At 44.8% G+C, this 14,135-nt stretch overlaps 1 protein-coding gene across 2 annotated transcripts in view; it reads right to left on the reverse strand.

Moving 5' to 3' along the window:
* LOC143924586 (5-hydroxytryptamine receptor 2A-like) overlaps positions 1-14,135 on the reverse strand; it is a 999,965-nt gene that overhangs the window by 251,838 nt on the left and 733,992 nt on the right. For both annotated transcript variants that reach the window (XM_077449011.1, XM_077449081.1), the window contains one exon: positions 9,691-10,302. In XM_077449011.1, the coding sequence (XP_077305137.1) occupies positions 9,691-10,114 (424 nt within the window). In that variant the 5' untranslated portion in view covers positions 10,115-10,302. The remainder of the gene's footprint in view (positions 1-9,690; positions 10,303-14,135) is intronic.

The raw sequence follows: 14,135 nt of genomic DNA on the forward strand, positions 1-14,135 counted from the left end.
GTCACAGGTCAGCGTGGGCATTTCTATTTTTTTCATAAATATTTGTATTGTTTTTTCAAGAAAGGAAATTATTTCAAAGTTTATATATATTGTATGAAATTGTATCAGTGGAAAACATACAGACACAAAGTAACAAATAAAGTAATAGTCAAAAATGGAAGGAAAAATAAAATGAATAAGTATAATCAACAGATGTACAAGAATTTCTAAGGATATATCATGAGTGTAGAAATCAAAATTTTGAGGTAAATAAGATGTAATCCAAGGGGGCCATGCTTTTTCAAATGTTATGATTATTAAATGTTATTTTATAATCACAAACGATATCAGTACGTTTTTTTTGTTAGACATAAATTAATTCATTTTGTTTATAACCGAAGTGGAATTGGGAGTAGAAGACCACCATGTTTTGGCCAAAGATTGTTTAGCAGCAGTGAATAAAAATGTTAAAAGATGGAATTGGGTATTAGTGAAGCTTTTCGGTTTGAGATTCAACAAGGCTTCTAGTGAGTATTGGGAAATTTGTTTACCAAATATGGTAAAAAATCATTAGGTATATATCAGACTAGAATTGTTTTATTTTAGGATATCCCAACCAAATATGTAATAGAGTTCAAATATCAAAGTAGCCTCTAAACCATTTATTGGATATAGTTGGTTTAATTTTAGCTAGACATTGAGGAACAAAGTACCATCTCATGAGCAATGTATAGTTAGATTCAACTGCAGCTGTATTAATAGAGCAGTGGGAGGTAGTATACCAGATTTGTTTCCAATCATTGTCCATGGGCATTTTTCAAAGCTTTTTTATCTAAGTTATGAATTTAGAGATACTTTAATGTCCATAGGCTGGGCACAGGTGTATCTGTAGCCCTCTTGTTTGGATAGATTGGAGAATGATAAATGTATGTTCAAACTCAAAGTTTTTTTTCAGATAGTGGTGAGGTTTTAAAGCCCCTCTCAGGTTTTTATTGCTGTATGGGTGATCTTTCTATTTGTACTGGCGATTGTCAGTGGGCAAGAAAGTAAGGGAAATCCAGAATTTGTTCTCCATATAAGGCCCCATGCACACGAGACGCAGTTAAACGCGCGTTCAGATGCAGTTGGACAGTTTTTTCAACTGCCCCTGAACTCATTCAATGTTATCCTATGTGTCCATGCACACAGTCTCGTTTTTTTCCGTTTTTATGCAGTTGCGTTTAATCTCGTTTTTCCAGAAGCAAAAAAATGCGTTCAGAAGCAAAAATTTCCACGTTTCAGACGCAAAACGCGGCAAAACGTGGTAAAACGCGGCAAAACGCCGCTACCGCGTTTAGCCGCGTTTGCGTTTATATGCGTTTTTAAAGGTGACCTTTTTTTTTTACATTAAAAATCTCAAAAATGATTGCAAATGATGAAAAACCATTAGAAAAATATTTTAAACAATTGCAATTGCAAGTGGACAATCCACAACTTGTGGCAAGTGACATGGCAGGTGGCAAGTGACGTGGCAAGTGGACAATCCACAACTTGTGGCAAGTGACATGGCAGGTGGCAAGTGATGTGGCAAGTGGACAATCCACAACTTGTGGCAAGTGACGTGGCAGGTGAAGTGCCAAGTGACGTGGAAAGTGGACAATCCACAACTTGTGGCAGGTGACGTGGCAAGCGACCTGGCAGGTGAAGCGGCAAGTGACCTGGCAGGTGACGTGGCAAGTGGAAAATCAACAACTTGTGGCAGGTGACTGGCATGTGACGTGGCAAGTGGACAATCCATAACTTGTGGCAGGTGACGTGGCAAGTGGACAATCCACTTGTGGCAGGGGACGTGGCAAGTGACGTGGCAAGTGGACAATCCACTTGTGGCAGGGGATGTGGCAAGTGACGTGGCGAGTGGACAATCCACAACTTGTGTCAGGTGACATGGCAAGTGGACAAGCGACAACTTGTGGCAGGTGATGTGGCAAGTGGACAATCCACTTGTGGCAGGTGACGTGGCAGGGGACGTGGCAAGGGACGTGGCAAGTGGACAATCCACAACTTGTGGCAGGTGATGTGGCTGGTGACGTGGCAAGTGGACAATCCACATCTTGTGGCAGGTGACGTGGCAGGTGACGTGGAAAGTGGTGTGGCAAGTGGACAATCCACAACTTGTGGCAGGTGATGTGGCTGGTGACGTGGCAAGTGGACAATCCACAACTTGTGGCAGGTGGCATGGCAGGTGACGTGGAAAGTGGACAATCCACATCTTGTGGCAAGTGACGTGGCAGGTGATGTGGCAAGTGACGTGGCAAGTAGACAATCCACAACTTGTGGCAGGTGATGTGGCAAGTGACGTGGCAGGTGATGTGGCAAGTCACGTGGCAAGTGGACAATCCACAACTTGTGGCAGGTGATGTGGCTGGTGACGTGGCAAGGGGACAATCCACAGCTTGTGGCAGGTGATGTGGCAAGTGATGTGGCAAGTGGACAATCCACTTGTGGCAGGTGACGTGGCAGGGGACGTGGCAAGGGACGTGGCAAGTGGACAATCCACAACTTGTGGCAGGTGACGTGGAAAGTGATGTGGCAAGTGGACAATCCACAACTTGTGACAGGTGATGTGGCTGGTGACGTGGCAAGTGGACAATCCACATCTTGTGGCAGGTGACGTGGCAGGTGACGTGGAAAGTGGTGTGGCAAGTGGACAATCCACAACGTGTGGCAGGTGATGTGGCTGGTGACGTGGCAAGTGGACAATCCACAACTTGTGGCAGGTGGCATGGCAGGTGACGTGGAAAGTGGACAATCCACATCTTGTGGCAAGTGACGTGGCAGGTGATGTGGCAAGTGACGTGGCAAGTAGACAATCCACAACTTGTGGCAGGTGATGTGGCAAGTGACGTGGCAGGTGATGTGGCAAGTGACGTGGCAAGTGGACAATCCACAACTTGTGGCAGGTGATGTGGCTGGTGACGTGGCAAGTGGACAATCCACAGCTTGTGGCAGGTGGCATGGCAGATGACGTGGAAAGTGGACAATCCACATCTCGTGGCAAGTGACGTGGCAGGTGATGTGGCAAGTGGCGTGGAAAGTGGACAATCCACAACTTGTGGCAGGTGACGTGGCAGGTGATGTGGCAAGTGATGTGGCAGGTGATGTGACAAGTGGACAATCCACATCTTGTGGCAAGTGACATGGCAGCTGACGTGGCAAGTGACGTGGCAAGTGGACAATCCAAAACTTGTGGCAGGTGACGTGGCAAGTGACGTGGCAGGTGACGTGGCAAGTGACGTGGCAAGTGGACAATCCACAGCTTGTGGCAAGTGACATGGCAGGTGGCAAGTGATGTGGCAAGTGGACAATCCACAACTTGTGACAGGTGACGTGGCAAGTGATGTGGCAGGTGATGTGGCAAGTCATGTGGCAAGTGGAAATCCACAACTTGTGGCAGGTGATGTGGCTGGTGACGTGGCAAGTGGACAATCCACAACTTGTGGCAGGTGATGTGGCAAGTGACGTGGCAGGTGATGTGGACAATCCCCAACTTGTGGCAGGTGACGTGGCAAGTGGACAATCCACAACTTGTGGCAGGTGACGTGGCAGGTGACGTGGCAAGTGGACAATCCACAACTTGTGGCAGGTGATGTGGCAAGTGACGTGGCAGGTGATGTGGCAAGTGACGTGGCAAGTAGACAATCCACAACTTGTGGCAGGTGATGTGGCAAGTGACGTGGCAGGTGATGTGGCAAGTGACGTGGCAAGTGGACAATCCACAACTTGTGGCAGGTGATGTGGCTGGTGACGTGGCAAGTGGACAATCCACAGCTTGTGGCAGGTGGCATGGCAGATGGCGTGGAAAGTGGACAATCCACATCTTGTGGCAAGTGACGTGGCAGGTGATGTGGCAAGTGACGTGGCAAGTGGACAATCCACAACTTGTGGCAGGTGACGTGGCAGGTGATGTGGCAAGTGACGTGGCAGGTGATGTGGCAAGTGACGTGGCAAGTGGACAATCCACAACTTGTGGCAGGTGATGTGGCAAGTGACGTGGCGGGTGATGTGGACAATCCCCAACTTGTGGCAGGTGACGTGGCAAGTGACGTGGCAAGTGGACAATCCACAACTTGTGGCAGGTGATGTGGCAGGTGATGTGGCAAGTGGACAATCCACAACTTGTGGCAGGTGACGTGGCAAGTGACGTGGCAGGTGATGTGGCTGGTGACATGGCAAGTGGACAATCCACAGCTTGTGGCAAGTGACATGGCAGGTGGCAAGTGATGTGGCAAGTGGACAATCCACAACTTGTGACAGGTGACGTGGCAAGTGATGTGGCAGGTGATGTGGCAAGTCATGTGGCAAGTGGAAATCCACAACTTGTGGCAGGTGATGTGGCTGGTGACGTGGCAAGTGGACAATCCACAACTTGTGGCAGGTGATGTGGCAAGTGACGTGGCAGGTGATGTGGACAATCCCCAACTTGTGGCAGGTGACGTGGCAAGTGGACAATCCACAACTTGTGGCAGGTGACGTGGAAAGTGGACAATCCACAACTTGTGGCAGGTGATGTGGCAAGTGACGTGGCAGGTGATGTGGCAAGTGACGTGGCAAGTAGACAATCCACAACTTGTAGCAGGTGACGTGGCAAGTGATGTGGCAGGTGATGTGGCAAGTCATGTGGCAAGTGGAAATCCACAACTTGTGGCAGGTGATGTGGCTGGTGACGTGGCAAGTGGACAATCCACAACTTGTGGCAGGTGATGTGGCAAGTGACGTGGCAGGTGATGTGGACAATCCCCAACTTGTGGCAGGTGACGTGGCAAGTGGACAATCCACAACTTGTGGCAGGTGACGTGGCAGGTGACGTGGCAAGTGGACAATCCACAACTTGTGGCAGGTGATGTGGCAAGTGACGTGGCAGGTGATGTGGCAAGTGACGTGGCAAGTAGACAATCCACAACTTGTGGCAGGTGATGTGGCAAGTGACGTGGCAGGTGATGTGGCAAAGTGACGTGGCAAGTGGACAATCCACAACTTGTGGCAGGTGATGTGGCTGGTGACGTGGCAAGTGGACAATCCACAGCTTGTGGCAGGTGGCATGGCAGATGACGTGGAAAGTGGACAATCCACATCTTGTGGCAAGTGACGTGGCAGGTGATGTGGCAAGTGACGTGGCAAGTGGACAATCCACAACTTGTGGCAGGTGAAGTGGCAGGTGATGTGGCAAGTGACGTGGCAGGTGATGTGGCAAGTGACGTGGCAAGTGGACAATCCACAACTTGTGGCAGGTGATGTGGCAAGTGACGTGGCAGGTGATGTGGACAATCCCCAACTTGTGGCAGGTGACGTGGCAAGTGACGTGGCAAGTGGACAATCCACAACTTGTGGCAGGTGACGTGGCAGGTGATGTGGCAAGTGGACAATCCACAACTTGTGGCAGGTGACGTGGCAAGTGACGTGGCAGGTGATGTGGCTGGTGACGTGGCAAGTGGACAATCCACAGCTTGTGGCAAGTGACATGGCAGGTGGCAAGTGATGTGGCAAGTGGACAATCCACAACTTGTGACAGGTGACGTGGCAAGTGATGTGGCAGGTGATGTGGCAAGTCATGTGGCAAGTGGAAATCCACAACTTGTGGCAGGTGATGTGGCTGGTGACGTGGCAAGTGGACAATCCACAACTTGTGGCAGGTGATGTGGCAAGTGACGTGGCAGGTGATGTGGACAATCCCCAACTTGTGGCAGGTGACGTGGCAAGTGGACAATCCACAACTTGTGGCAGGTGACGTGGCAGGTGACGTGGCAAGTGGACAATCCACAACTTGTGGCAGGTGATGTGGCAAGTGACGTGGCAGGTGATGTGGCAAGTGACGTGGCAAGTAGACAATCCACAACTTGTGGCAGGTGATGTGGCAAGTGACGTGGCAGGTGATGTGGCAAGTGACGTGGCAAGTGGACAATCCACAACTTGTGGCAGGTGATGTGGCTGGTGACGTGGCAAGTGGACAATCCACAGCTTGTGGCAGGTGGCATGGCAGATGACGTGGAAAGTGGACAATCCACATCTTGTGGCAAGTGACGTGGCAGGTGATGTGGCAAGTGACGTGGCAAGTGGACAATCCACAACTTGTGGCAGGTGACGTGGCAGGTGATGTGGCAAGTGACGTGGCAGGTGATGTGGCAAGTGACGTGGCAAGTGGACAATCCACAACTTGTGGCAGGTGATGTGGCAAGTGATGTGGCAGGTGATGTGGACAATCCCCAACTTGTGGCAGGTGACGTGGGAAGTGACGTGGCAAGTGGACAATCCACAACTTGTGGCAGGTGACGTGGCAGGTGATGTGGCAAGTGGACAATCCACAACTTGTGGCAGGTGACGTGGCAAGTGATGTGGCAGGTGATGTGGCTGGTGACGTGGCAAGTAGACAATCCACAACTTGTGGCAGGTGATGTGGCAAGTGACGTGGCAGGTGATGTGGTAAGTGACGTGGCAAGTGGACAATCCACATCTCGTGGCAGGTGATGTGGCAAGTGACGTGGCAAGTGGACAATCCACAACTTGTGGCAGGTGACGTGGCAGGTGATGTGGCAAGTGATGTGGCAGGTGATGTGACAAGTGGACAATCCACATCTTGTGGCAAGTGACGTGGCAGCTGACGTGGCAAGTGGCGTGGCAGGTGGACAATCCAAAACTTGTGGCAGGTGACGTGGCAAGTGACGTGGCAAGTGACGTGGCAGGTGACGTGGCAAGTGACGTGGCAAGTGGACAATCCACAGCTTGTGGCAAGTGACATGGCAGGTGGCAAGTGATGTGGCAAGTGGACAATCCACAACTTGTGACAGGTGACGTGGCAAGTGATGTGGCAGGTGATGTGGCGAGTCACGTGGCAAGTGGAAATCCACAACTTGTGGCAGGTGATGTGGCTGGTGACGTGGCAAGTGGACAATCCACAACTTGTGGCAGGTGGCATGGCAGGTGATGTGGCAAGTGACGTGGCAAGTGGACAATCCCCAACTTGTGGCAGGTGACGTGGCAAGTGGACAATCCACAACTTGTGGCAGGTGACGTGGCAGGTGACGTGGCAAGTGGACAATCCACAACTTGTGGCAGGTGACGTGGCAAGTGACGTGGCAGGTGACGTGGCAAGTGACGTGGCAAGTAGAAAATCCACAACTTGTGGCAGGTGATGTGGCAAGTGACGTGGCAGGTGATGTGGCAAGTGACGTGGCAGGTGATGTGGCAAGTGACGTGGCAAGTGGACAATCCACAACTTGTGGCAGGTGATGTGGCTGGTGACGTGGCAAGTGGACAATCCACAGCTTGTGGCAGGTGGCATGGCAGATGACGTGGAAAGTGGACAATCCACATCTCGTGGCAAGTGACGTGGCAGGTGATGTGACAAGTGACGTGGCAAGTGGACAATCCACAACCTGTGGCAGGTGACGTGGCAGGTGATGTGGCAAGTGGACAATCCCCAACTTGTGGCAAGTGACGTGGCAAGTGATGTGGCAAGTGGACAATCCAAAACTTGTGGCAGGTGACGTGGCAAGTGATGTGGCAGGTGATGTGGCAAGTCACGTGGCAAGTGGACAATCCACAACTTGTGGCAGGTGACGTGGCAGTTGGACAATCCACAACTTGTGGCAGATGCCGTGGCAAGTGACACGCTAAATACAAGTACACTGCAGCTCTCACAGCTGCTGCTACTCACTCTGGTCTCACAAAATTGCTGAAATAGTTAATTTTTGAGCTGGGGAGGGTCTATGATGTTAGCTTAACTAAACGCTTCTAGACGCAAACGCGGTAAAACGCAGTAAAACGCAGCTAAATTGCGGTAAAAATCGCGGCAAAACGCGCGTTTCTAAACGCCGGTTTCAACATGTGTCCAGCAGCGTTTGCATCTGCGTCTCGTGTGCATGAAGCCTAAATGGCAAGCTGTATAGTGATATCTCCCCTGTGGAATACAGTTGGGCACAAAACATGGTAGGACTTTTTTAACAATTTCCTGCTCTTTTCAAAAAGAAATGTTTAACTTTATACATATTTTAAATCTTTCATGTTTTATTTTGTTAAGGATATTTTCCTTCACTTCTTGGCTTACAGACACAACAATGATAATGGTCTCCAGGACAAATATAGAGAGAATCTTTCCTATGAGGAAACTGAACGCAACCAAAACTAATACTGTAAGGACCCCCACTACTATGTTGAATCTTCTGGGAACTCCACAGGTGACTAATTAAAGTGTTATTATTGTTGTTGCTTGTTCTTTACCAAGACATGTGCCCTTCCAAGACTCAAGCCATTTCCTGCTCTATATGTTTCAGGCCTGGTACCTCCCGCTCAGTGCCAGGACAAGGTCATCTAGTGCCCAGGGCAAAGATGCCAAATGGCGACCCCCCCCAAATGTATGAGCATTATGTGTCAACAAAAATCCCTTCCCTCCCCCCTAATCTGCACACTTACCCCTAAACATAAATTACCTAGTGCCCACCTGCACACTTACCCCTAAACATAAATTCCCTTTTGCTAGCCAAAATTCTCCCCAAACAAAAATTCCCCATCTTTCAGTAGAAATGCCCCCTGCCAGCTCAAATCCTCTCCCTGCCCAGATCCCCCCTCCTAGCACAAATCCCCCTCAAATTTTCCCTCTGAGCATAAATCTCTCCCTCCCAAATTCTCCTCTTCCAGGACAAATCCCCCCAAATCCCCTCTCCTAGCACTAATCCCCCCTCAAATTTCACCTCCTAGCACAAATCCCACAATCATCCCTATTAACACAAATACCCTCCCCAATCCTCCTTCCTAACACAAATCCCCCCAAATCATTCATTCTAGCAAAATCCCCCAAACCTCCACTGCACCCAAGCCAGCTCCCCCTCCTGCCCACCCCTTGTCCCAGTCCTGCTCCAGCTACATGTGCTGGCTATGTTCAAGCCAAAGCCATTTTTGGGTTCCAATCAAAAAAACTTTCAGATCTTCTGAATTGCAAAGAGATCCAAAGGGGGTAAACACAGTCCCTTACAAACAGATATTCTAAAATATTAATGCCTATGCTAATCACAACGGAATACATACTAAAGGCTTGGGTCACCATTTTCTAGCATGAAATTATAGATCTGGTAACAGTGGAAAGTATATAGTATTACTAGGTACTGAGTACAGCAAGCTGATTTCAAGATATATATATATATGTTTTTGTTGTTTTTACATCTGTCTAAGATTCACACAACTTTTTTGGTCAATAGCCTCTGAGTTTATAGAATGATTTCTACTACTCACTGTTTGCAGATAATATCCTTCTGATGTAATTACACTGTCCCACTTTAATTCTGCTAAGAAGGAACTCTAAAAATACAAACCTTCTTTTTGTTTTTCATGTTGGACAGAGTAAGGGTGTGCTTTGATTGATATATGCAGCCCCTTCCTTCTTAACTAGTGACAGCTGGCCGCCAAAACATGACAAATTGAGAAATCTCTATGGCTGGACACCAGTACCAATAAAACATTTTTTCTTCAGTTGAATAGGGAAAGGCTAGAATTGTCAGGCTTTAATCTCCCTCAATCCAAATTCAAATAGGTTTAACTAAATTCCACCTTAAGGTCGAGGAGCTCAAACATTTTACAAAATAGAGTTGTTTTCATTGGCATTTAATAGGAAATCAAATTCAAAATCATAAAAGCATATCAATAAAAAGCAATGTAATATGAAATTGCAAAGAAAAAACTTACCGTACAGAATTGTGATGAGAGAAACTGGCATAACCAAAATTCCCACAAGCATATCAGCCACTGCCAGTGACATGAGGAAAAAATTGGTTGCATTTTGAAGTTTTTTCTCCAGTGACACAGCCATAATAACCAGAATGTTCCCTCCTATTGTTAAAATAATGATAATCAAAGTCAAAAGAGCATACCAGTTCTTGTCAAATGCTGGGCGAAATGCCTCATCCGTTTCAGATACATTGGCTGGATCCAATGTGGGCAGGCTCTGGTTTAAAGTCACATTGTTATTAATGTGCCAGGCCATCAGTCCATTGTGTATGCTGATGTCCAAGGTAACTGAGACTGTTGTCAGGCCAATCAACATTCCTGTGCTGCTGAAAGTGCTCATTATCTGAAAGAGACTGTTCCCAATTGTGCTAAATGGAAACATTTAGTTTCAGATCTAGAATGGTGAGCAGCAATGGAAGGTACCATCCCCTTTCAATGAATCCAACTGGAGTGAGATCTTTCATATTATCCCAAGTCTTTTTTTTGTATTGGCTGTTAGATGTTGAGGAATGTTTCATCCAAAAGGACAGATGTGTCTGAAGTGCCCACTTCATTCTCTGGTCCAGAATTCTGAAATTAGAATAAGATAAAATAAAATGTAATAAACTACCTGTATATCTGTACTGATATGTGCTGTCTCAAATCTTCTCTTAAAGGGTTAGTTGGCGAAAAAGGCTGGATTACCAACTGTATTCTAATGTTGTAGTGTTACAGTGAGTGTTATCTCTGCACACGAGTTCCCATCTCTGGTCATCTGTCCAATTTTTTTATAATTATATTTTATTAAAGTTTTCACAAAGTATAAACATTTGTCTGACATCATCTGACATTGCAGAATCATATAGAAATATTTGTATGCAAACAGTCAAGTAGGTTCTATGAATAAAAATACATTTTGTTGCGCTAAAAGCAAAAGAAAACAAACAAAAAAATACAGCAGCTAACACAAATATTGCTGGATACAATATGTAAACAAATATAAAGTATGGTGTAGCGCTTTAGCAATTAATAAATATAAAGTTAATATTAGCAGTGGATGAATTCCAGAGAACGATCAAAGTAGAATCGTTATCCATCAATCCATAAAAGAGACAGGAGGGACCACCACCAACACCCGATATTACTGACTCTTACCGTCAGTGCACATAATAAATGCACATAGGATCAAATTGTAGATGGTCAGATTTCCAGACTCCTCCTTATCCCAATATGATTACTCCACATAGAAAGAACCATCAATACGCAAAAACAAATTTTGCACTTCTCAAGACTTCCTCAAATGTGTCCTCAAAAGAAAAAGAATAGTTTCATTGCGTAGACTTCATGATAAGTCAATCATTCTTTAATAAAAAATAAAATAAAAAAAGAATGATTGACTTATCATGAAGTCTGCGCAATGAAACTATTCTTTTCATTTTTGCATGTGGCCATTCAAAAAATTTTTGGAGGACACATTTGAGGAAGTCTTGAGAAGTGCAAAAAATTTTTTTTGCGTATTGATGGTTCTTTCTATGTGGAGTAATCATAGTGCTTAAAGGTGCTCCTTTAAAAAGATGGTTACATACACCACAGTGTAGATCCCGAGTTACAGGGATTAAACAAGCATACAATCCACAATCCAAAACAATGAGTAACACCCATGTCACATTTGCATTCTGGAACGTTTACTCCTTATAAACAAATGACATGAACCAGCTCTCAGTCTTCCTTAAATCGCTCATCAGAAATTTCCATATAAAACAAGCAGGGAGAATTTCATAGTGCAATACAGCTTAAATGTTCTTTCCAAAAACGGTCATATTCCCTTACATCAGAGCAGTGGAAAACGGGCTTCACATAAAAGCTATGGACACAATGTCTCACACTCCGCCAGTACATGGTAGCGTCACACACACTCTATACCAGTGTTTCTCAACTCCAGTCCTCAAGGTGCCCCAACAGGTCATGTTTTCAGGATTTCCCTCAGATGAAACAGCTGTGGTAATTACGAAGGCAGTGAAACTGATCAAATCACCTGTGCAACATAATGGAAAGCCTGAAAACATGACGCCTTGAGAACTGGAGTTGAGAAACAATGCTCTATACTACTGAAGTGTTTACCCAAAACTGGCATCATCTAGGATTGGAGGGTTACCACTTTTTCACCAATGGACTATTAATCATTGTTTAATTTTTTGTATTAGGATTTGAATATCGTGGACTTTTGCACTGCTTATGTAGTTCATTAGTAATATGCTTGCACTTTATTAGTTGTTAAAGTGATATGTGTGATATATAATTTTCACGTTGTTTTTACACATTTCTTGTTTAGTAATCTGAATGACAAATATAATTTAAAAGGACAGGGCAATATATTTTTTGTAAGATTTTCTAAGTTGCTCAGTGTCAGCTGTTAATGGTCTGCGGCAGCCCAATTAGGGTGTATTCAACCGAGCCAAGGTGTACCGAAAGCAGGATTTCTTTTTGGTTTTAGGGTCATAAGGTCTGGCAAAAAAGTATAGAGGTTCATTATTCAGGTATGTCCAAAACCTAGCTAGCGTTCTTTCCTAATATGATCTCCAGTGGTTCATTGGGAAAGACCCAAACATCTCAAACTTTTCAAGGGGAGTGATTTTTCAGTAGAAGCTAACTTGGCACAAGTAGTATAATCATCAGTGCATGTGCAGAAAAAATGTACATCCTCCCTAGGTTCAAACTAGGGGAAACCTCCCAACAGAGCCAAGAGAGATGTTTTGGTCATTTAATTTTTTGTTACTCATTTATGAAAAACAGATCTGGAGGATCAAGACTTCTTCATATGGGTTTAATACATCTGCAACTGGAGGCATGCCTGGAAATTTCATCAAGGATACCTCACCGATAACCTACTCGATAGATATATTTCTGTAGTGTGGGTCCCTGACCATACCAGTTGGTTGTTGATATTTCTATTTTGGGTGTCCAGACAATTTAAAATATTCAGAACATTACATAGTAAGCATCCAATCATAAGTACATGATAATTAACTGGTTTACAGAAAGTATACTTACCCTCTTTGCTACCCACTCTTACTTAATTAACACACTTTTCTCTGTTCTAGCTGTATACTTACTGAGTTCTTGGACATTGTTTTCTAGAGCCAGGGCTTTTTATTTTAGAAGATGGCCCCATAGAAGCCTAAGAGTATTGACTATGCAGTCAGAGATTACAGCTGGAATATCTAGTGTGGTTTGACGTCAGCCTCATGGTGGGCCTTGACTGCAGGAAACAGTTAGTATACAGCTGGATGAGGGTTAGGGTAATATAATTGAAGCTAAGGGTGTAGGGGAGAGGGGAATAGAATATGTATGCTTTCTATGAAAAAAAACCTGTATATTTACTCTAATGGCCCACGTGGTACTTATAATCTCTGAAGACCTTCTTGGAAAAGCTAAATTGGAGCCATTAATCCTTGCAAATGATCATGGGATACAAGAATATGTATAATGGCTGCCCTAGTTGATGTTTTGGCAGACTGCTTGTTAAAATATGACTTAATGCCTGTATTAAGCTAAAGTCATCATGATATGTTTGCTGGTTAATAGGTAGCTAGTTCTGAATGAACTATATTTCAGAAGTTATATGATAACCCTAATAAGCCTGTACTTTTCAATAAGGTTTGAATTTTTATTTTGACCAATGTGCATGTTTAACAGGATGCATAATATTAGCTAATTTTTAAATGTAAAAATTGTCCTTACTGCAGAATTCCTGCAGTTTTATGTACATCTGCAGTTTTAATTTAGGTAGAATAATTATACATCTGAGTCTTACAACACCTGCTTATTGTGCTAGGGGTGTCTGATTCATTTAGTTCTCTGCAGTTACTGATGATGTGTGTCATGAAAACCCTCAATGATTTAATGGAAATGGAGCAGAATGTTGTTTCTTTATTTTCTATAGAACTGTGCAGAATTGGTTTACTGTCTGATAAGATGAAATCTTCTTAAAGGCTTCAGAAAAAATAAACACCCCAGAAAGGCACAAATAACCATGGCAAATGCTTCTAGAGTTTTTATTTTGTGGAACTGTTTATAAAGTATGGCTTACAGTACAACTAGATAAAAGTCAGTCTGTGTAATTTTGAAAAGAAGCAGAAATTCCACTGATTTTAACTTAAAGTGTATCTATGAACCAAATAAAAAATCATACATTTCCACATTGTATTTAAATTATTTTTAGCTTACTCTTATTAATCTGAATGATCTTGAAATATGTAAACTTAACTTGTAAAGATTCCCACACATTTATTGAATTCTGTCACACGTGATCACTACGTCTTGTTGATGACAATGTTGCTGTGTCACCGAGTTCACTGAGCCTGCATTCTGAATTATACAGGTACTGAGATGAGGCACTTTAGGAGGCGGGGTCAGTACAGCAA

Source organism: Lithobates pipiens, unplaced genomic scaffold (assembly GCF_037356315.1).
Source record: "Lithobates pipiens isolate NorthernLeopardFrog02 unplaced genomic scaffold, aLitPip1_a1.2 Scaffold_1, whole genome shotgun sequence".
In the NCBI taxonomy this organism is placed as follows: Eukaryota; Metazoa; Chordata; class Amphibia; order Anura; family Ranidae; genus Lithobates; species Lithobates pipiens.